The sequence below is a fragment of the Petaurus breviceps genome, unplaced genomic scaffold, assembly GCF_028583685.1.
Source record: "Petaurus breviceps papuanus isolate PSGF00001 unplaced genomic scaffold, PetGlider_PUasm1.0 90769, whole genome shotgun sequence".
In the NCBI taxonomy this organism is placed as follows: domain Eukaryota; kingdom Metazoa; phylum Chordata; class Mammalia; order Diprotodontia; family Petauridae; genus Petaurus; species Petaurus breviceps.
In genome coordinates, this window is record NW_027187341.1 from 18,083,446 (window position 1) to 18,110,317 (window position 26,872).

At 37.4% G+C, this 26,872-nt stretch overlaps 1 protein-coding gene across 6 annotated transcripts in view; it reads right to left on the reverse strand.

Annotated features, from left to right (window-relative positions):
• Positions 1 to 26,872, reverse strand: part of ALS2 (alsin Rho guanine nucleotide exchange factor ALS2) — a 93,279-nt gene that overhangs the window by 52,336 nt on the left and 14,071 nt on the right. For 4 of the 6 annotated variants that reach the window (XM_069068813.1, XM_069068811.1, XM_069068809.1 and 1 more), the window contains exons 2-6: positions 15,233 to 15,323; positions 13,671 to 13,825; positions 11,007 to 11,953; positions 6,645 to 7,002; positions 3,909 to 4,077 (exon numbers count right to left, since the gene is read on the reverse strand). In XM_069068813.1, coding sequence (XP_068924914.1) covers positions 3,909 to 4,077; positions 6,645 to 7,002; positions 11,007 to 11,953; positions 13,671 to 13,825; positions 15,233 to 15,252 — 1,649 coding nt within the window. In that variant the 5' untranslated portion in view covers positions 15,253 to 15,323. The remainder of the gene's footprint in view (positions 1 to 3,908; positions 4,078 to 6,644; positions 7,003 to 11,006; positions 11,954 to 13,670; positions 13,826 to 15,232; positions 15,324 to 26,872) is intronic. The other 2 variants (XM_069068812.1, XM_069068810.1) reach the window with 2 other exon arrangements.

Genomic DNA, 26,872 nt, shown 5'->3' on the forward strand with positions numbered 1-26,872 from the left:
ATTTAAGAGCATTGGGAGATCTTTTATCATGTTAATGAAACTTTTTTTAAGTTAGAAAAAGTTCATTTTCATCTAGATCATTGGACAAATACTTAATAGGTTAATCCACTTATAAGATAACTGTGAAAATGTTGCATGGCTTTCAAGTCATTAGCAGCAATATTTCAGAAGACCGAGTTACTACTCCATGACAAGGTTATATCTAGCTACATAACTCTTTCTATAGCAATTTTTTTTTTTTGTTATTTCTGTCTATTTTCCCCTTTTCTCTTTGACTACCACATTTCTTTTCTTTAACTGGCCATTATAGAGGACTGAAGTACATTTTTCATTTGCTGTTTTACTGAAATTTTAAAATGCTTTCCCCTGGGGCGGAGTCAAGATGGTGGAGTAGAAACAGGACTTACCCAGGGCTCGGCTTCCACCTTCCCCCCAATTCATGTAAAAGGGGACTCTGAACAAACTCTGGAGTTGCAGAGCCCACAAAATGACACAGAGAAGCTAACCTCCTGCTGAAGACAGCCTGGCAGGCCAGCAGGAATCGGCCAGCACAGCACTCTGGGAGCCAGAGGTTTTAGCCCCAGGGTAAGACTGACCAACCACCGGCTGGAGGGACTCCAGATCACCAGCAGCTGTGGCTGTTTCCAGAATTATCAACACATAGATAAGGACAAAGTGAGAAGTTAGTGCAGTGTGCACTTTGGGATCCAGTAGTTGGTAGTGCAGTCCAGTCTTTATACCCTGGAGGGAGAAGCCCCTGAGGCTCTGTGGCCATGCAGCCGCCCCCCAAGTGGCAGCTTCACCTCCTGGCCTGCAGAGTATAGGGGGTCTAAGCGACCTGTCTCAGGGGTAATCGCTCTTGATTTAACCTGCTTGGATCTGGACTGCAGTCTAGGGTGGAGGTCCTGGGGTGTGTGACCAGCTTGCCAGAGTGTGTGGAGGCTTCAGAGAGGGCACCCAACGAATATCTTCAGCAGCTGAGAAAAACCCCAGCGTTTGGGACAGAAGCTCCCCTGTGTGGTGGCAGAGTCCTACTGTGGAAAAAAGCCCAGGGGTCAAGTGATTGAGTGGTGACGTGAGCAGGCAAAGGAAGCAAAATAAACAGAGCAACCCAACTTTACACTCCTATTTTGGGGACAAAAAGGATCAAAGCATGGAACAGGAGAAAGATAGTGAAGTCAGAATTCCCGCACCAAAAGCTTCAAAGAAAAATATGAGCTGGTTATAGGCCATAGAGGACCTTAAAAAGCAAATAAGAGGAGGAAAAACTGGGGAGAGAAATGAGAACGATGCAAGAAAATTATGAAATGAGAGTCAACAGCCTGACTGAGGAAAATCACACCTTAAAAAATAAACTAACTCAAATGGCAAAAGAGGCTCAAAAAGGCAATGAGGAGAATAATGCCTTAAAAAGCCAAATTTGCCAGATGGAAAAAGAATCTCAAAAGCTCACTGAGGAGAATCATTCCTTCAGAATTAGACTGGAGCAAATGGAAGCTAGTGACTTTATGAGAAATCAAGATGCTGTTAAACAGATCCAAACAAATGAAAAAATAGAAGGCAATGTGAAATATCTCACTGGAAAAACCACTGACCTGGAAAATTGATCTAGGAGAGATAATTTTAAAATTATTGGACTACCTGAAAGCCATGATCAAAAAAAGAACCTAGAAATCATCCTCCAAGAAATTCTCAAGGAAAATTGCCCTGATGTTTTAGAACCAGAGGGCAAAATAGAGGTTGAAAGAATCCACTGATCACTCCCTGACAAAATCCCCAAAAGAAAACTCCTAGGAATATTATAGCCAGGTTCCAGAATTCCCAGATCAAGGAGAAAATATTACAAGCAGCCAAGAATAAACAATTTGAATATTGTGGACACACAATCAGGATAACACAGGATCTGGCAGCTTCTACACTGAGGGATCAAAGGGCTTGGAATATGATATTGCAGAGGGCAAAAGAGCTGGGATTAAAACCAAGAGTCACCTACCCAGCAAAAATGAGTATCATGTTTCAGGGGAAAATATGGTCATTCAGTGGAATAGAGGACTTTCAAGCATTCTTGCTGAGAAAAACAGAGATGAATAGAAAATTTGACATCCAGATACAAGAAGCAAGAGAAGCATGAGAAGGTAAACAGGGAAAAGAAATCATAAGGAACTTATCAAAGTTAAACTATTAACATTCCTACATAGAAAAATGATAATTGTAACTTATGAAACTTTTCTCAGTATGAAAATAGTTGAAGAGAATAGAAATATATGTATGTATGTATGTATGTATGTGTGTGTGTGTGTGTCTATATAGGACAGTATATGAGCATATGAATACATATGCGAATGTGTGCATATATGTTTACAGGTATACATAGATAGAGGGCACAGGACCAATTTAATGGGAAGGGATGAAACTTAAAAGGTAAAATTAAAAGGTGAGAGAGGAATATAATGAGAGGATGGGGAGAGACAGAATGGGGTAAACTATCTCACATAGAAGAGGCAAGGGAAAATGGTTTCAATGGGTCAACCTTATTCTCATTGAATTTGGCTCAGGGAGGGGATGACATACACACTAAACAGGGTATCTCACCCTACAGGAGAGTAGGGAGGAAGGGGATAAGAGGGGGCATGATGGAAGGGAGGGCAGGCTGGGGGGAAGGGAAGTTGGAAGGATCAAAGTAGAGAATAGAAGAAGTGGGAGGTGGGATAGAAGGGACGGAAATATAATCAGTCTTTTATAATATATCTACTATGGTAATGTTTTCCATAGCTACACATGTACAACCTATATTGAATTGCTTATCATCCCAGTAAGGGTGGGTGACAAGGGAGGAAGGGAATGAATCTGGAATTCAAAGTTTTAGAATCAAATGTTTAAAAATACATATATACTATTATTAATACTATTTTACATGTAATTGGGAAATAAGATATACAGGCACTGGGGCATAGAGATCCACCATGCCCTACTGGAAAAGTCAAAGTGGGTATGGGAGAAGATATGGGAAAGAGCAGATTGGAGGAGGGCATATCCTGTGGGTGGTATTTTGGAGTGGTAGGTAGGGGAAAAATGGGGAGAACATTTGTAACTCAAACTGGTGGAAATGAATGATGTAAACCAGAAGTTAATAAATCATTTGAAAGATAAATAAAATGCTCTCCCTCATCACTTCCAACCCAAAAAAAGAATCACTGGCTTTCTTTAAAACTCAGCTCAAGAACCACCTTCTTCAGGAAGCCATTCCTGGTCCCCACAGCTGCTCTATTAGTGCCTTCCCCTCTATGGCTACTTTCCGTTTAGTTTATCTTTCATATATTGATTTATATATAGTTCCCTCCCCTCCCCTCCCAGTTAGCATGTAATCTGAGGGTAGGAACTGCCTTTTTGCTTTTTATTTTTATCCCCAGAACTTACCACAATGCCTGGCACATAATAAGCACTTAATAAACACTTACTGGCTGATATATCTTATTCTTAAATTTTAAATTAGTTGGGTGGAATATTCTACTATTCCCTCTTAACACCATACTTTCCACTCTGAGTTTATTTTAGTTGGTTTAAAAATGTCAGTATCCCTGCATGAACTAAAAAAGAGAATTCTACAGAAGTGTCTTCAAGTTTGATTAAGTACAATTTCAAATTTGTTCTGAAAGTTAAATTAAAACATTAAAAAAAAAACCCATGGTGACACACAGTACAATGAGGGATGAAGGGCTATTTAGTCTAGTTTCTTTCAGTGGGTAGAAAAGTACATCCAAACCATTACTAAAATACAAGTTCTTTGAGAATATGTCATTTACCTTTGTATCTCTCTCAGTGCCTAGCACAGTGCCAAACACCTAGAAGGAATAAATGCTTATTGAACTGAAATAACTGAATCCAGTGTTGTTAAATCTTATCCTTACCTTGGCAAAACATCACCATGTCCTAGCTGGCCTTCTTTTCCTTTCCCCCAAGTCCACACTTCAGTCCTTAAAGAAGGCAGGAGTGCATCTGCTTCCCCACTATACGTAGGTGTCAATACCACTGTTCGTGTTTTTGCCCGGGCAGCTTTTCTCAGGAGCCTGGGAGAAACTAAGAACATAAAATTGGTAGCTAGAGCATTTCAACAAGAAGCATATTAGAGATTTCATGTTTTTGTTCCATTTAAAAAACTAAAAAATTTCAAGTTTTTTTAGACCAGGAATCAAATGCAAATATTTGCCTGGATGTCATGAAAAATTAAAGAATTTCTGGAGAAAAGAAAAAAGGGAAGCATAGCAAAGATTTTATATTCGCTTTTTAAAAAAGAGACACTGAGGCAAAATATTCAGATGATAACTTAGACCATCTTACACAAAAGAAATTCTATGCTCTTTTTATGGTGTCCAAAGAGAACAAAGTATAACTGACTTGGTGGGTTGATAGAGGGAGGAATCACCAGGAACACAGGACAAAAAAAAAAATGTCACTATAGAGAGATTTAGGACACTCAGCAGATACTTATTTGGTTATATGAGGTCAACCATAGAGTACAACAAATGAAAAATCACTCCAGTTGCTTTTACCAATCACCCTCTAGTTGTAAAGCTAGTCAAGTAGACCTACTCAATGTTTTCTCAAACAAATAATGATGTCTGGTAAAAAAAAAATTCTTTTAGACGATCGAAAAGGTATATTTGAAATTCTTTTGGGATTTTCAATGTCAAATCTAGCTTTAATTTTCATTATACTTCAAAATGGCCTTCTAATGGTCCATTACTGGCAAATTATTTCACATATAACTACATTTTAAAAGGTGATGTGCTAAAAATAAAGCTAAATTATATTCACTAAGCTATTCTTCAGAGCTTTAATATAGATGGTAAAAGTTCTACGTAACTTTATATGGTAGGAGCTTACTCATTTCATTCACTAAGGACAGAGTGATTAAAGAGGTAAAAATCTAGAGTCTGGTTTTCTGTATAATCTGCTTCCCATCGTGGTACCTGTCTCACTCAATAAACTGTTGGTGAATAGCTTTAGGATACCAGAAGCAGCAAGTGAGGACAGCAGGGACAAATACAGCTGACAGCACAAAGCAGGGGTTAGGATCATTGACAGCCAGCAGAGCCTAGAAAACACGGTGCAAGTTGGGTGACTGGCTGTAATGGAAATGCAGATTTAAAGATCTTCCCTGCCCCTAGGCTAAAGTGCACCTGGAGTCTGGGGTGGGAGGCTTGTTTTTCAGTAGATACTTCTTGATTGGCCAGTGAGTCAATAAGGTTGTTACATTCTCTGAGCCAGGAGAAGGCTATATAAGCCCTGATGTGTAGCTTTGTTTTGGGACTCACTTTGAGAAGTGTTCTGTGATTTGATCTGAATTCTGGGAAGCCGTTGTTGAGAGTCCCCCGGCTTTGAAAAACCCAGAATGTGGAAACCCAGATGTTGACTGGGTATGGATGTAATGGTTGGACAGTTTGGAAAGCTGTCTACTTGATCTGTTAATGTCTTGATAATCCTGTCTGTACGCTTTGAAGTTTGGGGTGCTGATCTTTTTCCCCTGAACAAGGTAAACGATATATGTCTGACTGATTAAAGTAAGCTTGTTAACCCATTTTGAGTTGCTTTCCTTTAACAAAGCAGATCCATGAACCTGTATGGGCAGCAAACCCTGAGGATGCGCTTGGGGTGCTTGCTGCTACACTGGCACAAATAATAATATGACAGAGAAGAGTTGTTGAGAAATGGGGAACAAGGACAGACAACAAAGAGCAGCACACAATCCAGGAAACTTGGTTTCTGGACCTTGATTAAAATAGTCTAGATGACCCGGAGATTCCCAGCTAGAAAAGGAAGTGAACTATATATATATATTACTATACACTAGAAATACAGTGTATAGTAATTATTCTAAAAGAATGGTACTGGTGATAGTTCCTCTGCTCAGATTTTCTGCTATTAAAGATTGAGAAAGGATACTAACTATACATAAAGTATATATAAACTGTTCATAAAGTACAGTAACATATCTTGCTTATTCTAAGGTCACTTTAAATGGCAGTCTCAAATACCTGAAATCCATCTAGGAAGCAGGAAGTAAGCAAAACAGCTTGCGTTTGTGATGGGGGGAAAAGTCAATGCCTCAGAGACTGAGTGAGGACCTGAGGGACCTTTCCAGGAATAAAGTACATGAGTTTTAGCATATAGTCTCTTTTCTCTTATTTTACACCATTCAAACAATCTTGCTGTCTGATTTTCTAGCCAACAACTGATTAGAAGAATCACAGAGGAAAGGTAAGAAGAAGTTAAAATTGGAGAGGCAAGGGCTATCTGTTACAAAACCGAAAACCTTATGCAAACCAACTGTCCTGGAGAGAGTCATCACTATTTTACAGAACAATGAAAATAATAATATTCATAATGACCTTGGACGATGAGAAAGAGTTGCTCTGTTTAAAGCAGTAGGGAACCAGATAACATATTTTAGAAAATTTCTATCCAAAATGATCCAATAATTTTTAGTGTCTAAAAAGGTGGAGCTTTATTCAGCTGGAAAATTCATAGATGTGTAATATCTCATTCCTCAATAAAAAGTAGAATTTTGTTGTAATGCAGTTGGGAAGTTGAGAAGCGCCAAGGCTTTCCAAAACCCATCTTTTAGAAACTGACTACGGCCTCACCTTGTGATAACAACCCAGGGAGAGAAAGGCGTCGGCTAACGCCTTCGGATTCCTCTTCTCTAACATCCACCAGACTTGAACTCTTCTTTCCTTGCATTGATTCCAGTTTGACCTGCTCTCCCCGGCTGTCCTTCAGTCCTTCTGGGCCCAAGGAAGCATTGCTTGACTGAAGTCCACTTTCACAAGGAGCTATACTATAAAAGTTCATTACTTTCTTAAGAGACAGTGCTCCAGCTTCATATGTAGCAGCTACTCTCACACCAACTGCCGAGGCACAGGAAACCACTAAGCTGTTTAGAGCGGATGTACTTGCGGTTGGTGGGCTGGGGACAATGGGATTTGGTTCTTCAGTAAGAGGCTAAAAACACAGGAAAGAAAACATATAAAAAGAAGAGCCCTTTCACAAAAACACAAAGGGGAGTGACCTTTAATAAGTATATACTTCTTGATGGATTCAAAGTAAAAGGAGGTTTCTCTGTCTCCTCTCTTAATGGTACCCTTCATCAGAAATTTAAGATTTGGTGGAAAACTGTGCAGTTGAAAATGTGTTCATTGATAGGTATTTCTTTGGGGGAGGGGGCCTATGTTTTTTTTTTTTAATGTCCTCTTAATGGCAAACATGTAGAAAGAAAACCATACTGCTTCCCCAGTTGGTCACTGAAGGGGAAGAAAAGTATTTTTTAAAAAGAAAACTAATAATGGGTACTATAGTAGTCTTTTTTTGGGGGGAGGGGGAAAGAGGAATTGAATGCTCCCTATCTTGCCGAGGCTAGTTGTGCAGCAGCCACTCATAGTTTTCATCCCACTGTTGACTGGCATGGAAGCTCCAACCTCCTGTTTGATGACCTGGGTCAATCTGCCCCTCCTTGAAAATATCCTAATGGCCCCGACAACTCCTGTGGATTTCCAAATTGGTGCCTTTCTAATGTGGACACCTGATACACTTTAGGCAGTTCACAACTCTTAAACTCAAATGATCCATCAGCCACAGCCTACTCCAGCAGCAAGGAACATGGGCATTTGCCACCAGGCTTGACTTAAGGCAATGGAAGTAAAACCTATTTGCTCTTCTTCAGAGAGATAAAGAAATGGAAAAAATGCAAGACAGATATTTCTATGGCATTGAAGAATTTAGGGATTTATGAAGGTTGTTTGAAAAAAATACCTACAATTGGGGTAGCAGTATGGTTTTCTTGCTACGTTTGCCACTGAGAGCACATTTAAGGAAAAGAGTATTTTTCAAAAGTTTAATAAGCAGAAATTAAAACATGACATACATATACTAGAAAAAAAGAGGTTAACCCTATATGACCTCTCAGCTTTTGGTCAAACAACAGAATGACTTAAACTTAAGGATATGAGGTAATATGTTATTTATTAGGAGCTGGTTGAGTAAGTGAAGAAATAAAAACAAATCATTACCTTTGCTCCCATTCCTTAAATGTAACAGGTTAATAATTAAACATTCAGAAACCAACATCAGTCCATTCATAAGATCATTTGAAATTTTCTCCTACAACTTGCCAAATATATTTGTTTACTGAAAAGAAAAGTCATGGGACCATTAACTAAACTCAAATAAGGCTTTTGGTTTTATCGGTAGGGCTAACATGTGAAAAAGCCTACTTCCCATTTCCCAAAAAATGCTGAAAAGCATAGACTTCATAATTTCCTTTGCCTTTTAAAAAAAAATGGTACTTGGTCACTAGGCAGAAATTTATTTTAAGGCTCCTGAAGGAGGAATTTCACTGAAAATATGTATAGTTGTCACATTTTACTGAGTAGAGCAAAAGGAAAGTAATTTGTTACTTAGATCGGCAAAGTCACTTACTGTGAATCATTTAAGTAGGAAACCTGAAAAAAAAAAAAACCCAGGTCTCTGCTTCATATACTTTTATTACACTATGCTTCAAAAAAAAAAAAAACAAAACTAACTGATCTCTACTAAAATGAATCACCACAAAAATGGATCATGAATTTTCAAGTATTTTATACTTTTACAACTTGAAGAGTTTCCAGGCAAATTACTTCTTTGGTGAAAATTCAGCAACTCTTCAGAATGAAGTTCATAAATGCTTTTATGATGGAGATGTAAAGTCATATCTGATGGGGGGGGCAGGGTAAGTATCATTATAAAATCTTACTTTAACCTCAAATGATCTGGCCAACTGGCCCCTTCTCTTTAATCTGAGTAAAAATCAATAGCAACTTTGGTGACGAACACAATTTTTTTTTTAGCTTTTGGAGGGCAATTGGGGTTAAGTGACTTGCCCAAGGCCACACGGCTAGTTTTTGTGTTAAGTGTCTGAGGCCGCATTTGAACTCAGGTCCTCCTGACTCCAGGGCTGGTGCTCTACTCACTGCTCCACCTAGTTGCCCTGGACGAACACGATTTTAACTCTTTCGAAAGCAAAAATAATCAAGTTCAATCGTGAGAAGTATTCATAAGAAGGCAAATATATTTAACAGTTTTCTGAAATAAAAACCAAGAAGAGAACTACTTTCCTCAACAATATAAATTCCTAATGAATTATTTATATACAATTTTAAGTTGTAAATACAAAAATTTATATGACTACCTAACAAACACTGGAAAATAGATTTAATTTAGGCTTAGAAGGGACCTCATAGGACAGCCCTCACATTTTTCCAGAGGAAAAAACTGAGGCCTAGTGAGGTAAAGTGACTTGTCAAATATATTTGTTTACTGAAAAGCAGAGTCACTAGGACTAACTAACCTCAAATAAGGCTTTTGATACTAGTATACTAGGTATTGTCAGAGTTAGAATCTGAACTCAGGTTCTCTCTCTACTATATGGTGAAAGGAAACTATTTTATATGAATAATAAAACCAAAGGAAACAAATTTTAATTGTTGCAAAGTTGCCATAAAAGTAAACTGTGAAGAGTTGTATTTTAATTATGAAATGCCTGTACAATGGGATTAATTATCATTCTGGAAAAAAGTCAAATAAGACATTTTCAGTCACAAAATTCAAGAACTTCCTAAGTACATTCCTACTAAACTTTATCATTTCAATCTCATTTTTTTAGAGAGGCAACACAGCATACCGCTGAGAGTGCTGGTCTTAGAAGAAGGAAATGTATGCTAAATCCTATCACCCAAACCCAGAGAAAGTCTTCACATTTATGACCCTTGGTGTTCTCATCTGTAAAATGGGTCAAATAGTATGTGTGCTACATTTACCTCAGAAGGTTATTGTGAACAAAGTATTTTGAAGCACTAAGAATGTGGAATTTTACATTAAGTTTTTAAGGTGCATTTTCTCCAAAGAACTTATCTGAACTTCAAAATTCTTATCTAGTATCTAAAAGGCTCAAAAAGCAGATTGTACATTAATGACTATTTCTGAGAAATTCTAAATTATTTTCTTACTAGAATATTAGACAAACACGAACAAAGGAGTAGAAGATAAAAAGTCTACAGTTTCCAAAATTTGAAAGAGTGAAGAATTTCATACACAGTTCTTTCTAAAAGGGTAAAAGTTTATAAGTCAGGGTTTGAGTATTTTTGTTTTCTTATTGTGCTGTTGTTAAAAAACAAAAGGGTTAGATCATTCATTAATTCTACTAGAGTAAAAGAGAATGTGTAATTAATAACTTTCTACATGTTTTAGTTCATGTTAGACTGAAGGAACAAAATGATGCTATCAGAACTCAATGTTTCTCTTCCATTCTCAAAATAAGGAAGATGATAGGTTCCAAGATGTTTTCTGAAGACTGACCTATAACAACAACAAAAAAGAATACTACTCCTTGTACAGCAAAGGTGTCAGAGCACAGAGAGTAAGAGCACCGGCTCCAGTGTCGAGATGACCTGGGGATCGAATCCAGGCTCAGACACTTAGCACCCACCCAGAAACACCTGGCCATGTAACCTTGAGCAAGTTACTTAACCCTGATTGCTTTAAAAAAAAAAAAAAGGTGTCAGGTTAGGTAATATTAATGATAGTAGAGAAAATCTAGTTATCTTGAACATAAAAACAAGATAGTAAGAAAATAGGAAACTTAGATCAAACAACTCTAAGTACTACTTTGCACATAGTAGGTACAGAATAAAGGACTGCTGAATGAGATCCAATATATCTGTAAAACTATACATTAAAATGCCTAGAGCTAAATATAATAATTGATTTCAAATTAATCTGTATTCCTTTTCTCATTTAGTAGGTTTGGCTACTAAAACTGAAAAGCAATGTGGTGGCCTCCTACTTTTTGAGATTGTTATTTAATCTTAAATAGTCAAATCTAAGTAAGAAAAGGAATTGAGATTAACAGTTAAAATGCTGAGAATGACACAGTTCCACAACAATGACTGATTGACTACAAAACCTACAAGTACCTGTGCTACCTCTACATCACCACTTGTCTCAGGATGCCCTTGTAATGGATCATCTGATGACTTCTGAAGATTTGCTTTCTCTACATGGTTGTCAGGGAATAACGGCACATTCCTCAACATGGAAATGCCTGTGGTTCCAGTGATCTCTTGTTCAGGGTGGGTGGTCTCATCATTCACTGGCTGTATGTTCTCAACATCCACTTCAGAAGCAACAGACAAACCATTTTCTCTAAGAGTCTTCTCCTCTCCCTGGCTTTCAGATAAGTTTTTGCTTTCCAGGCTCTCCCCTGTGGAAGGAGTGATGGTATCATGACTTTCAGCCTGGGCATCTGACAGGGCCACACCTAATGGACAGCAATGACTATCAGAAATGATCACATGGTCTTCTTTGTCAGTCATAGTAATCAGGAGCTGGCTGCAGTGGTTGCATCTTTCTGGGACTGGCTTCACATCCTGTGATGGGAGGCACTGTACAAGCGCTAAGCTGTGGGAATCACCACAGGCCACTTGTAGCACTACTCGGCCAGCAAGATGCTCTACTTTTTGTGGTTTTGTCACTGGGAAAGTAGTAGTGATAAGACCCAACTGGCAACCTGTACCCCATGCCCATATTTCCCTGCTTATTGAGAGTGCCAAGGTGTGTTCCTCTCCACACGCCAACTGCAAAATCCTGACCGATAACAATGGGCTTGTCTCCGAGTCACAAATACTGATGGGTGTTGGTTCTGGTACATAGTGCTGGTTAGCAACAGCACACTGGCCGGCAGAATTCTGCCCCCACATGTGTACCACGCCATTCTCTGTCACTGCTCCACTGTGGAAGCTCCCTGTTGCCACAGTAACAACATGCTGTCCAACCAAAGCACTTTCTAGAAGAGGACTCCTTGGACAGATCTCTCCTGGTTCTGTTCTCCAGGGAAGGTTCCCAAAGCTGTAGACTTCACCACCTGGAACAAAACATTAAAGGATTGTAAAATTCACTAACGTTGTAATATACAAGCAAACTGTCTCACTTCCCTCCTAGTGTAACCAGACTTTTATTTCTTTCATTCTTAAGAGCAGTTGTACTGTATGCTAATATACAATTTGTACTTCATGTTCATTCATTTTCAACAAAAGACAATATCTTAAATATCCTGAGCTATAATTAGAATTTGTGCAAAATGGCAAAAGACGCTCATGTTAAAAGAAATGAAGAAGAGAAATCTTCTCAAGATTCAAGGTAACAAATTAGTAATAATACCAACAACAGCTTGCATGTATGCAGTACTTAAAGGTTTACAAAGTGCTGTATATGTTATATCAATGGATCCTTACAACAACCTGTGGGAGACTATTAAGTAAGCACACTTTACAATGAGGAGATTGAGGTTGAGAGAATTCTTACAGCTAGTAAGCATCTGGGAAGGAATTTGGATTGAGACCTTCCTTTTTTGCTTTTTTTGCTTTTTTTTTTTTTTTTGGAGGGGAGAAGGCAGGGCAATTGGGGTTAACTGATTTGCCCAAGGTCACACGACTAGGAAGTATTAAGTGTCTGAGGATAGATTTGACCTCAGGTCCTCCTGACTCCAGGGCGCTTCACTGAGCCACCTAGCCGTCCTTAGGCCTTCCTATTACTCACCCACTGTGTTAATAAGAATGTACCTAGGACTTTCTTGAATTTTACACTTGTGAAGTTGTCATGTTTAGCTTTTCCCCAGAATGGCAGTTTTCAAAAGCTCACTGTATAGGTATTTTGTAATTAAAATGTAATTGCTCAGTTTATTTTTATGGTGAACTTGTAACAACTGAAATTTGCTTTCCTCTGGTTTTATTATTCAAACAAAAAGTTTCCCTTGATTATAGCTTTCTTTTTGGCAGATTCATTACTAATGACATGATTTACATTACTAAAAGTCTAAAATAAAATCTAAAAGGTTACTAAGCTATAACCTAGCCATTTTAAGAAAATCAGGCCAAAAGGCAGTTATCAACTATCTACATGAATTCAATCATTCATTCTTGTTGGAAAACAGTCAAGATGACAAATTCCAAAATATTTGGCAATTTGCTAATTTGGAATTTTCATTCTTAAAAAGGTAATGATATTTTAAAATACTCTATACACACACGTGTGTGCGCACTTGCATTGTGTGTAGTGGGTTATGTATGTTTCGTGTGTATATATATATAGAGAGAGAATATATGTGTATCTACAGAATATTTTTGAAACAAAGATTAGCTTGCTAAGGTCCTTATTTAAATCAAAGACATCAAAACTGAAACCAGTACACTAATGCCTAAGTCCCTGAACATTTGAAGATACATACCAACTTGTAAAAAGATTATGCTTGCTTTCTTTTCCCTTGGCTCAAATGATATGATACAGGGAAGTACAGAAACTTCTACAATTGCCACAGACTGATGTTTATGCAAGTCATCTTCACTTCATCCTAATGTAACTGAAAGTACCTCCAAACCTAAATTTTATGGTAAAAACATTGCAACTGATGGAATATTTACTGATATACATTAAATCTATGCTTAAGTTTATAGGATCACAACATACGATATATAAACTTAAGAATCAAATTATTGTATGATCTTATTTTCAAGAAATCTCATCTGATTCTGCTATTAAATCTTAAGCACTGAAGTATCATAAAGTATCATAATTTCCAATACCTTCAGTTAGAAGTACTCCATGGCTCACTCCTAAGGCTGCTTGAAGCACAGTCTTTCCTCCCCAGCCTGGCAGTCTCTCGGGAGTTACAGAGCAGAATCCTGCCTGCCAAACATGGACTAAACCTCTCTCTTTGGTTCCTTCTGCCTCTGCTGAGCTATCAAGAACAAATCAGAACACAAAAAGCTTACTTTTTTTTTTATGAAGATAAGGCTTGAATTTTTTGCTTGCAATACATTGAGGAGATTGTGAAGTACCTTTCACCATCACGAGAAAAATGAAGTTGTTTATTAGTTTATTTGGTCCCTACTTTATGTTCCATCCGTGAAAGGGGCCAAGAGAGTGGCCCCTTAAAGATAACACACGACTACTTTAAGTCTTCTAACCACTTATTCATTCATGTCTAATGAAAGAAAGTTTAAGGCCAGAACAACTTGGGGAGTCTGAATATTCAACAGAGGTGAAGCCTATAGGATTCTAACTTCTTAACACATTTAGTGATCAAAGTTGGCATGCCCCCATGCCTCCTACTTTAGTGTTTTATTTCTAAATATTGTTTTGAGAAAATCAAACTTTTTAAAATGCAGAAGCATTTGTGAATAGAGCTAATAGAGTCATTTTGCTTTGCATTCTCCTATATGGACAAATTTGTGGTTACTGACAAATTATCACAAGGTATATTCAGACTCTGTAATTGTTAGTAAAAAATACAGAATTCAGATTTACATCAGAATCACCTAAAGTACCAATCAAATTATTCTTGCTTCACTTAGGCTCTGTCCAAGATAGGGAGACTTTATGGATCACACAGAAAGGGAGACTTTATGGATCACACAGAAGGACCTGCTTAGAAATACCATGCCTATATGTGTAGGAGAGAATATCAATTCTCTTACCTCTATATTACTAACCTATGATATATGGGTACATATGGGTACATTAGGACACTAGGCATTTCTTTATAAGGTTTCTCAAAAGAGACCTTAGAGAATTAAGGCTATCAGTGGCACAATGTAGACTTCTAATTTTCTGGACATATTTTTCATTTTGGCAAAACAGTCATGTCATTATTTTAATAATCATTGAGAGAGTGCTTGCTGAATATCTATTCTCTGGTTTGATATTTCTGTCCTTCATGATGGAAGATAAAATATCCCCACCTATAACTCTCTATCATGACATACTTCTTAAGATAACTGAAAGAGAACACATTATTAATATTACTTTTGAAAGGTTGAAAATTAATAGAAAGAATTAATGGTTGCAAAACACTTCGAAATCATTTTATAAAATGATCTAGAAGGGCCTTTGTCCTCAAAATTTGTGTTAACTCATTTTATTTTTAATATTTCATGAATCTTAGGAAAAATATTTTGCTACTAATTAAATTATTCCATTAAGCTAATTTTTTTATATCACACTCTGCCTCTTGACTAAAACATAAATGTTCCACTCTCTATTAACATTTGACAGGAAGGCCAAATAATAAACCATATAAATGTGATTTTTGTTTTGGTTCTGGTTTTAGGCGTGGGAGAAATGCAGGGAAGAAACATATTTTTACCTTCTCTCCTGTGAGTCCATCTGTCAGTGAAAGCACTCCATCACCAAATCATTTCCTCTCTGGCAAAAGGAACAGAGCAGTGTATAAAGACCTAAATGGAAAAATATGAAATAAGCATACAACACAGGCAAGTACCATACAGGAGAAGGAAAGGACAGAGAGACAGGGCTTAGTTATTTTAATCCAGAGCATGGAAAAGAAAAGGCCACTAACTAATGCACACTGGCTTGGCAAAAAACAAAATACCAAAATACCAAAACTACTACTGAAACAATTTAAACAATTTCATATTTTGCCTGCCAACAGTCAAATAGCTAGGATGATTCTTCTGCCCACTCAGCTTATTAAGGGGCTAATAGTCAAAAGTAAAATCTAAAGAAAAAAAGTCTATAATAGGCTATTCTGGCTTTCCTGGGAGGCCAGTATTTCACTGTTACTTTAGTTTTGCTTTTTTCGAAAAAGAAAGAAAAAATAACCTCAGGATACAATAATATTAAATATGTTGCACATATATATTATATCAGAGTTGCTTTTCAAATATTTCAGAGCACATAGGGGTATTGTGTTTAAGTAATACTTGACAAGAAAGAAACTATTAAAGTTTTAGAGTTATCATTAAGGCATTGAACACAAGAAGGAATGCTATGCTGAAAGTAGTACAGTGCCTAGCAAATAGTTACTTGAACTATAGATTTTCTAAATATTAAATTTTAATACAATATTTACTTATGAATTCCTCACTTTCCACATTAAAAACAATGTTTTTCCAAAATTATTTCCCTCTTTATCCCCTCCACTCCATTCCCCAAACAATTTCTATTTTGAAATGACAACTTGTCTAACCACAAAATTCACCCTGGCTAGTTAGGCAAAGGCATAATTCAAGTTACTATCCTATGCAATCAAAATACCTTTTTTGAAAAAATCTTTTCCCATTGTTCTCATTTCCATCTTTTCCTGGTCTATGCTTTCTGTGTTCCTTCAATATTCCCTTTTACTCAGGTTATTTGCTTGTTTCCCACCCCCTATCCAAACCCATCCTTCAAAGTACAGCTCAAAAACCACCTCCTCCAGGAAGTAAGCATTTTGAGGACTCTAGCCTATAGTGACTTTTCTTTTCTTAACTACTGAACTTAAAATCAGCAAACAGTACTTAATTTTCTCTTGAATTCGAATTGAGAATCATTGAGAGATGACTATGTTGTACACAGTGTTCCTAAAATTTTAGGGTCATTTTACACTAAAGCTTAAAATCAAGCTGATTTTAAGTTTGAAAACTTAAAATAGCTCCAAGACTTTAGGAGCACTCTATTTCTTTACTACCACAGGGTTACTACACAGTAACAATTATTAAGATAACTGTACAAAGGGCTTTACATATATTTTCTAATTAGAGCCTCACAACAACCCTTTAAATTATACGAGGCAAATAGGTTATTAGCTCCATCTTACAAAGAGGAAAACAACTTAAACATTCAAATAATTGCTGAAGAGTTATAAAATGTGTAGTTTGTTTACAAAAATATAAACTACCCAGATTAACAGAAGAAGAAATAGAATACTTAACCCTATCTTAGAAAAAGAAATTAAACAAACCATCAATGGGCTCCCTAAGAAAAAAAGTCCCCAGGACTAAAGGATTCACAAGTGAATTTGACTAAACTCTTAAGGAACAAATAATGCTTATACTATATAAACTAGCTGGAAAAAATACATAAAGGAGGAGTCTTACCAAATTCCTTTTAAGACACAAACATGGTTTTGATACCCAAATCAAAGAAGAACAAAAACAGGGAAAGAAAAGTATAGACCAATATCCTTAATGAAAATCAATGCAAGAATTTTAAATAAAATACTAGCAGGCAAATGACAGCAATATATCAAAGAAAATCATGCACTATGACCAGGTGGGATTTATACCATGAATGCAAAGCTGGTTTAATATTAAGAAAACTATCAGCATAATTGGCTATATCAATAACAACAAAAAATCTATATCAATAGATACAGAAAAAGCCTTTGACAAAATACAACCCCCATTCCTATTAAACACAGTAGAAAGCAAAGGAATCAATGGAGTCTTTCTTAAAAATATAAGTAGTGTCTATCTAAAACCAAGAGCAAATATCTGTAATGGAGATTAATTTGATGCCTTTCCAATAAGATCAGGAGTGAAACAACAATGTCCATCATCACCTCTATTAGTCAATATTATACTAGAAATTCTAGTTATAGTAATTTTTCTAAGAAAAAGAAACTGGAACATTAAAAATAGGGAATAAGGAAATAAATATCATCTTTGCAGATGATATCTTGGTATCCTTAAGGAACCCTAGAAAATCAACTAAAAAACTAGCTGAAAAAATTAACTTCAGCAAAGTTGGAGGTTATAAAACAAACCCGTATAAATCATCATTTCTACATACTACCAACAAAATCCAAGAGGAAGAAATAGAAGAAGAAAACTCCATTTAAAATATCTACACACAACATAAAATACTTGCGAGTCTATCTATCTGTCAAGACAAACCCAGGGATATATGGTCACAATTATAAAACATTTTTCACAGAAATAAAGACAGGTCTAAACAACTGGAGAAATATTAATCGCTTATGGATAGGTCGAGTCAATATAATAAAAATGACAATTCTACCTAAGTTAATTTATCTAATCAGTGCCATACCAATTAAACTACCATAAATTATTTCTAAGTCAGAAAAAATAGTAACAAAATTCACCTGCAAGAACAAAATGTCAAGAATATCAAGGGAATAAATGGGGGAAAGAAGTGAACGAAGGTGGCCTAGTAGTTCCAGACTTCAAACAATATTACAAAATGGTAATCATCAAAACAATCTGGTAGTGGCTAAGAAATAAAACTGTGGATCACTAAAATAGATTAGGTACATAATACCTCAAGATCTAAGCTTTTAGGGCAAGAACTCACTATTTGACACAAATTGCCAGGTAAACTGGAAAGCAGTATGGCAGGAATTAAATACAGACCAACATCTCACATTATATACCAAGATAAGGTCAAAATGGATAAATGATTTAGACATAAAGGGTGATAAAATAAATTAGGGGAGTATCTGTTAGAACTATGGAAACAGAGAGAATTTATGATAGTACAAGAAATAGAGGGGATTACAGGAAGTAGAATGGATAATTCTGGTTACATGAAATTAAAAAGCTTTTGCACAAACAAAAATTAAACAGTAAAAAATAGAAGCAAAATAGCAAATTGGGAAAAAAAATTTGTAGCCAAGTTTCTCTGATAAAGGCCTCATTTCTTAGATATATAAAGAACTGAGGCAAATTTTAAAAAATAAGAGCCATTCCCCAGCTGATAAATGATCAAAGGATACGAACAGCCAGCTTTCAGAAAAAGAAATCAAACCTATCAAATATTAACGTGAAAAAAATGCTCTAAATCACTCCTAATTAGAGAAGCGCAAATTAAAACACCTCTGAGATACCACCTAGCACCTATTAGAACATGACAGAAAAGGAAAACGACAAATTTGGAGGGGATGTGGAAAAAATGGGACACTAATGAACTATTGGTGGAGTTATTAACTGATCCAATCATTCTGGAGAAAAAATTGAAACTATGCCCAAAGGACTATAAAACTGTGCATACCTTTTGGCCCAACAATATTTCTACTTGGTCTCTATCCCAAAGAGATCAAAGAAAAATAAAAAGAACCAATATATAAAAAAATATTTACAGTAGCTTTTTGTGGTGTCAAAGAATTGAAAATTGAGGGGATGTCATCATTTGGGGAATGGATAAACAAGATGTGGTATGATTGTGTAGAATACTATCAAGCTATAAGAAATGATGAACAGAATGGTTTCAGAAAAACCTGGGAAGATTTATATGAACTGAAGCAAAGTGAAGTGAGCAGAACCAGGAGAACATAATCACAACAGCGATACTGTAAGGATAAATTGTGAATGGCTTAGCTATTCTCAGATCAAGCTATTCTCAAGATCCAAGACAATTCCAAAAGACACATGGTGAAAAATGATATCTACCTCCAAAGAGAGAACTAATGAACTCTGAATGCAGACTGAAGCATACTTTTTTCTATTTTTATTGTTTTATTTTGTTTTCCTATGCAATGTCGCTAATATGAAATGTTTTGCATGGTCTCGCATGTATAACTGAAACCAAATTGCCTGTCTTCTCAAAGAGGTAGACAGGAGGGAGAGAATTTGGAATTCAAAATTTTCAAAAATGATTGTTAATTTTTTTACATGTAACTGGAAAACATTGGTGAAATAAATAGCAAATTTTAAAATTTTAACAATGTATAGTGATAGAATATTTCACAGACTTCATTTATCTCCCTGAAACAAAACTATGACTGGCTGGATTTACACAGATAAGCAGAGGGCTTTAAAAAAAAATCTTTCAAGCTCAAATTTGGGTAATTTGATATTAGTAATGAAAAATGACATAAGGAAAAAATATAATATAAAGACACATTCATTTTATTTGTGTAGCAAGCAAAAATGAAGCTGAGGCAGTTTTCTCCAGGGCAAGATATTTTATTAACTGGGCAAATATACTATTAGTAAAAATAAGTCGTACTGGCATCTCTGTAAAAAAACCTGAGCATGATCACTTTAAACCAGCAGTAACCAACAAATTGGGGCAGTGGCCTTCCCCAATGACAAGAGACCCAGGGTGAATGCCAACAGTGTATTTTAAACCTCGGTGTGTCTTCCTTCTGACTTGAGAGTACATCATTTGGACCTCCCTTGGTAAAGATAAGACAATCCTGGTTGATGGTGTGGATGATCATGAACCTCTATGGCAATTTTGGAATGTTAATTGCTTGACCGGCTTCAACTACCTCTAGTAATCTTGTCTAGAAAACAAAACGACCCCAAAAAGTATCCACCCCCATGTCCCCTTAGCCTTCCCCCTGGGGGCCAGAAAACCTTTAACTTTGATAAGAAACAGCAAGGATGGGAGAGTTGTCTTTGGGGAGGAACTCAGTGTAGTCTGGTTTCTCTGTTTACTGGTAAATAGAAAAAAAGGATTCCAAACAGGTTAAGGAGCAGATAATTGGAGAGTAGGGAGTTGGGTGGTGGGACATGGTCAAGCTTGGATATATTACTGGATTGTGTCCTTCAGGAACTGCCTGGTGAGGTAGACTAAGAAATGGGGCCTGACAAAAAAAGGAAAAGGATGGATCTGAGATTAATATGATACAGCATAATATTAATTTCTCTCAACTGGGAAACTATAATCAAAAGGATTTTATTGAGCCTTTTAAAGACAATGGAGCCAACTTTATGACTTTTCTATAAATAAACACCATTGTTTTTGAAAAGGGTTATTCTGTTCGGGGTAGGTAGCACAGTGGACAGAGCTCGGAATCAGGAAGACTCATCCTCATGAGTTCAAATATGGCCTCAGTTACTTGCCAGCTGTGTGGGCGAGGCACTTAACCTGTTTGCCTCAGTTCCTGATCTGTTAAAATGAACTGGAGAAGAAAAGGGCAAATCACTCCAGTATCTTAAGCCCTAATTGGGGTCATGAAGAGTCACACACAACTGAAAAGACTCAATAACAAAAAAACAACTTGGTTCTGGGGTGGCCAGGTAGCACAGCGAGTAAGAGCACCAGCTCCAGTGTTGAGAAGACCTGAAAATCTAATCCCGGGCTCAGACACTTAGCACTACCCAGAAACACCTGGCTGTGTAACCTTGAGCAAGTTACTTAATCTCAATTGCTTAGGGGTGGCCAGGTGGCTCAGCCAGTAAGAGCACCAACTCCAGTGTCGGGATGACCTGGATCAAATCTGGGCTCAGATACTCAGCACCACACCCAGAAATAATAACTGGCCGTGTAACCTTGAGCAAGTTACTTAACCCTGATTGCTTTAAAAATTAAAAAAAAAACAACAACTTGGTTGGGTAAGATGTAAGAACCATCTGTTTAATCTAGGTTTTCCTTGAGGGAGTCCTTACAGGTTCGTACCCCTGTATTTGAGGGAAATTCTTGCCAGTGTTTGTTATAGAAATATTTATAAAGCATTTTGTAATTGCACAAAAGGAACATTTAAACTTAAATAAATTATCAGTAAAAAAAAAAAAATCTATCTATCTATCTATCAAATAGCTTTTTGTGTAATCTGTGTTTTGTTCCAAGAGTTCAGAGAGTTCTTGGACTCTAGATTAAAGTTAAACAATTATCTGTAGCAGTGACTAAAGTAACTACTTTGGCTGAAATGAATGTATGCTGGACTGCCTGGCAAGATATAAGACATCTATTAATAAAAACTGTGTGTGTTTTATTTGCCAAATGTTTTGATTGCACTAAATGAGCTAATTGAGAATTTATAATGAATTATTTGATGAAGTGAAGGATTTTTTTTTTATGATATACTTTTGTTCCTGCCAAACTGGACTATTCTCTGATTCCCTAAAGTGAACACTTACACATATGCTCTCCTACCCTTTGTTCATGTTTCCAATGCTTGAAATGTACTTTCTCCTCCTCTTCTACTACTGAATTCTTCTTGTCTATCCTTTAAAGCTCGACTCAAATGCCATTTTTTTGCCTTTTTTTGGAGGGCAATGACTTGCCCAAGGTCACACAGCTATTTTTTGTGTTGTGTCTGAGGCCACATCCGAACCCAGGTCCTCCTGACTCCAGGGCTGGTGCTCTATTCACTGCGCCGCCTAGCCACCCCTTCAAATGCCACTTTTAACGGTCTTCCCCAATTCCCCTCAGTTGGTGACAATCTTCCCTGCTGAGGCTTCTCACAGTAGTTTGTTTTCTAACCCTCTAAAGGACTCGTGCAATATCATGTATTGGAGTTATCTGTGTTTGAACTCTCTTACTCAATTTGAGTACATCTTCTCCAAACTTTGGATTTCTCCTCATAGCTGGTATGGTGTATATAGGTACTCCTTATCATTGAAAAATGAAATCAATTTAGCTCTAAACTCCTATGGCTCCACAATTTATCTATTTTGTGAGTTCAGATTTTTTAAAATAGGCTTTATTATATATTATATTTATTATATATTACTTATTACCATTCTAATATCTGAAGGAAATATCTTTTTTTACATTTTTCTTTCACAGGCTTTGCATATCCTTGCTACACAGTAGAATCAGTTACATGTCTTGGAATAGTTTTCACATTTACAACAAGAACACATTGCCGATGCTAGTCAAAGAACCCTGGTATTAAAATGCAACAGACTAGTTTTGTATCTATCAGTCTTAGCTGGATAACAAGAGAAAATACTAAAACTAGGGTAGGGACTAGACCTGTGATTTTAATGGTATAGGGAACATTCTCTCCCCCCCTCCCACACACACACTCTCACCCCACGAGTAAAGTCCTGCTACCAATTCAGGGTTGCACCTTCTTTGCGATTTATAGTCTAACTGCTTAAGGTACCAAGGGTTAAGTGATTTGCCTAGGGTCACACAATCAGCATGTGATGAGACTTTAACCCTGGTCTTCTAGGCTCCAAGGCTGGTTGGCAGAACACCTAGTACATAGGGGGTACTTAACTGTTTATTGACTAACTAGTTCTTCATCCATTATACCAAGATGTTTCTCAATGAAAGTGAAAACTATAATAGAAACTGTTTAAAAAGGACTTTAAAAAAGAGATAAAGGGCAATTAGATTAGGAAATGTGATCCATGGCTGCAAAAAGATTCATTTTGATTTCAAGAATGTTATCTCTACCCCTTCCCCTCCCATCAACCTATCATTCTAAACCTTTCCACTGTTAAACTCTTAACATTCTATATTTGCTACCTCCACTTCCTAACCACCTAGCAATATGGCTTCCACCTTAACCCCACTTTCCTTTAATGGAATTATTCTCACGAAGATCACTAATTACATTTCTAAAAGACAAATTTATTTTTTCTTTCCATTCTGTCCATCCTCTTCTCCCCATTTAAAGAGCAAGAAAATAAAAATCCATTATAAGCATGTATAGTTATGCAAATTTCCAAATTGGCCATATAAAAAAAGTCTCACTCTACACTCTGAGTCCATCATCTCTCTAAAGGTAGGTAGCATGTTTCATCATGAGTCTTCCAGAACAGTGGCTGGTCATTAATCAGAATTCCTAAGTCTTTGAAGAGTTGTCTGTCTTTAAATATTGTTATTTTATCAACTGTTCTCCTGGCTCTGCTCACTTTGCTTTATACATATCTTCACAGGTTTTTCTGAAACCAACCCCTTCATAATTTATTATAGCACAATAGTATTCCATCACATACAGATATCATAACTTGCTTAGCAATTTCCCAATTGATGGCACCCCCTCAACTTTGAATTCTTTGCTACTACAAAAAGGGCTGTTATAAGTATTTTTGTACATGAGTCCTTTTCCTTTGATCTCCTTGGGAGTGTAGACCTAGAAGCAGTATTGGTAAATCAAAGGGTATACACAATTTAATAGTTTTTTTTTTGGCTATTATTATTAAATAGTTCCAAAGTGTTTTCTTTTTTGGAGGGGGGAGGTAGGGCAATTGGGGTTAAGTGACTTGCCCAAGGTCACATAGCCTATTTTTTTGTGTTAAGTGTCTGAAGCTGGATTTGAACTCAGGTCCTCCTGACTCCAGGGCTGGTGCTCTATTCACTGTGCCACCTGGCCGCCCCCAAATGGTTTTCTAGAAATGTGTGCTCCAGTGTACAGTTCTGCCAACAGTGAATTAATGTACCTGCTTCCCCCCAGTCCCTTCAGGATCCATCATTTTCCTATTTTGTTAATTGTCAATCTGCTGGCAGGTGATACCTCAGAATTGTTTCCATTTGTATTTCTCTCAGTGTGATGCTGAGCAATTTTTCACATAGCAATTGATAGCTTGGATATCTTCATCTGAAAATTATATTAATATTTTTTGACTGTTATCTATGACTAACTTCTAAATCCAAGTTCATATCTGCTTTGACCTTCTGCAGAATGGAACACAGTTGATTCAGTCTCCTCTCTGCCCCCAACAATCTCTCATCATATGCTTTGTTCTATCAATCTGGTTACTTTTTCTCAGTCTTCTTTCCTGGCTCATTCTTCTTGAAGGTATAGGCAGGTTTCCAAGGCTTTGTCCTCAGCCTGGGTTCACTTCCCTCTTTAAATTCTCTCCTTCAGTGATCCTGTCCACTCCTGGGAGCTTAATGATAATTTCTACGTAAATAACTCCCAAATTTCTATATCTAGTCCTACTTTGTCTCCTGAATTCTGGTCCCACGTTTCCAAGCATCTATTGAACATCTACACCTAAATGTCCTACCAGCCCCTCAAACTGAACATGTCCAAACTGAACACTTTCCTAGGCATAAAGAAGAAAGCTTCAGAATTACTTTTAACTCTTCATTCTCCTTTATTCCCTACTAGTCAGTTGCTGAACCTTTTCCACTCTACACCACATCTATTACACCTGTCTTCTCTCCACCCACACTGTCATCATCCTAGTTAAGGACTTTTCCACCTCCTGCCTACATTGGTCTTATTGTTTCCTTCTCCAGATTATCCTTGTTATAGCTGCCAAAATAACCTTCCTCATGTATATTATGATGAGGTTAGTCTCTCACTCAAAAATCTTTAATGGCCCCTTATGTTCTATAGCAGTGGCCTCCAAAGGGGTAATAAACAGAGGACAGGAAGATGAGTCACATTCAGAGACTTGTCTCCAAAAACAAGCCTTCTTTCCTTCACCCACTATCACCCAACATTCCACAGCAACACCCCCTCCCAATGCAGCTGGCCTCCAGCGGCTTATGAGAGCTCCTAATTTCTTCCTTTCAGCCCCAGGCATAGACCCTTTCTTTATTTGGAGTTTCACTTTGTCCACCTTTACTACTACATCCAGCTTCTTAATGTAGTCACCTACCAACTTCTAGGTCACTCTTCTTGATCTTTCAGAGTTCTTTTCCTAGGTCTCAATCTTCCTTTCAACCTCAAACCCTGTTTTAAAACTTGAGGACTTCAAAATACATGCCAATGTCCTTGTCAGCCTTGCCTACAAATTTATCAACCTCCTAAACTGCCAAGACCTTCATATTTGCTCTACCTTAGCCACAAAAAGATGGTTAAGCCCTTGATTTGACCACAACCCTTAAATATTCTACTTAGATTCAGAACTCTGAAATTCCTCTTGCCAAGCACAATCTCCTAGCCTTCAATATCACTTCCTGCCTCAATCCTTCAAGATTATTGTCTTCACTGTGATACCTAGACTTTTCACCTTGCTCTGATCTCACCTCCCTTCAGTCTTGACCTTTTAAGCTGAACAAATGAATGAATAAAGCATTTTTAAGAGGTTACTATGTGTAAAGCATTGTACTAAGTGCTGAGGATACATATAGAAAAATAAAATAGTCCTTGCTCTCAAGGAGTTCATATTTTGACTCAGCATACCACTTAAGGAAGGCTTCAGTTGCAAACCAGATGAAAAGGTTTCAAGATCCTCAGGGTTCAGCAGATTCGTCTTTAATGTCATCTCCACTGATAAAATCCTATTACTTTATGATCCTGATTCATTTGACAAGGCCAAGCCCTTTCTCTTCTAGGTCTTCAGGAGCAGTAGCTACATAGCACCTGCTGGAGCAGTTGCCAAGGTGTATCCATCTCTATGGGGCTTGTTTCCCAGTATGGAGGCTGCAGGCACTGGGCTGGAAGTGTTGTTATTCTCAAGGCTCTTGGGTTCAAGGTGCTGGGCTGTCCCAATCAGAGTCTGAGAGGAGATGTTAGTTAAGGGAGTGCTGGTGACTTGCCTAGCAAATGCTGACACCTGCTTCTCTTTCAGGGTGTCTTGCTGCTTCAGTTAGAATGATTTGCTTGCTCTATATGTGGCAGCTAGTTAGGAACTGGTTGGGATGGCTGGCTCCTCCACAGGAATTAATTCCCTGGATGATGGCTGTGAAGGTTGAGCCAAAAAAGCAGGACCAGTGTGGTCTGGGTAGTGCTGCCATTCTCAGGGTTCCTTGCCTATCTGCCTACTGATGGAAGCTGGCCAGCAGTTGCTGCTGGTGTCAGTGAGGAAGGTGGGTCCCTGAATGATTTCTGCCCTTAATAATGGCTGTGGGGGCTGGGTTTGAAGCAGGTCTAGTGATGAAAAGGGCACTGACACTCCTTAGGCTCCCAGACTCAGGGTACTGGGCCATCTCTATCAGGATCTGAGGGGAGATGGTAGCCAAATTCAGCCACATACTATCAATTAACCTTGAATCCCTTGCCCCTTTGTTCTACTGCCAGGCATGCCTTGTGAAACTCCAACTATGGAATGCCCCCACAACATGCTCTGTTCCTACTCATATAGGAAAAAGTCACACAATCATGTTGACTTTGTTCACTACAAACTTATGTTATCTAATCTTAACTGGGCTTCCATTAGTACACAGCAAGGCTTTTCATTTTCCTGGACTATATCACACTCTCTACAGCAATTATTCCAAGAATTTTTTCTCCTCAGCCTTCCTATTCCACCTCCCTCTACCTCTGAGCAGAGGACATAGCCTCCTAATTTAAGTGGGAAAATAGAGGAAACCTCTTCTGAGTTTCTTCTTCATATCTCTCATGTTAAGCAGTGGAGAACATGCTTCATCATTGGTCCTCTGGAGTTCTGGTCGATCAGAATTCTTA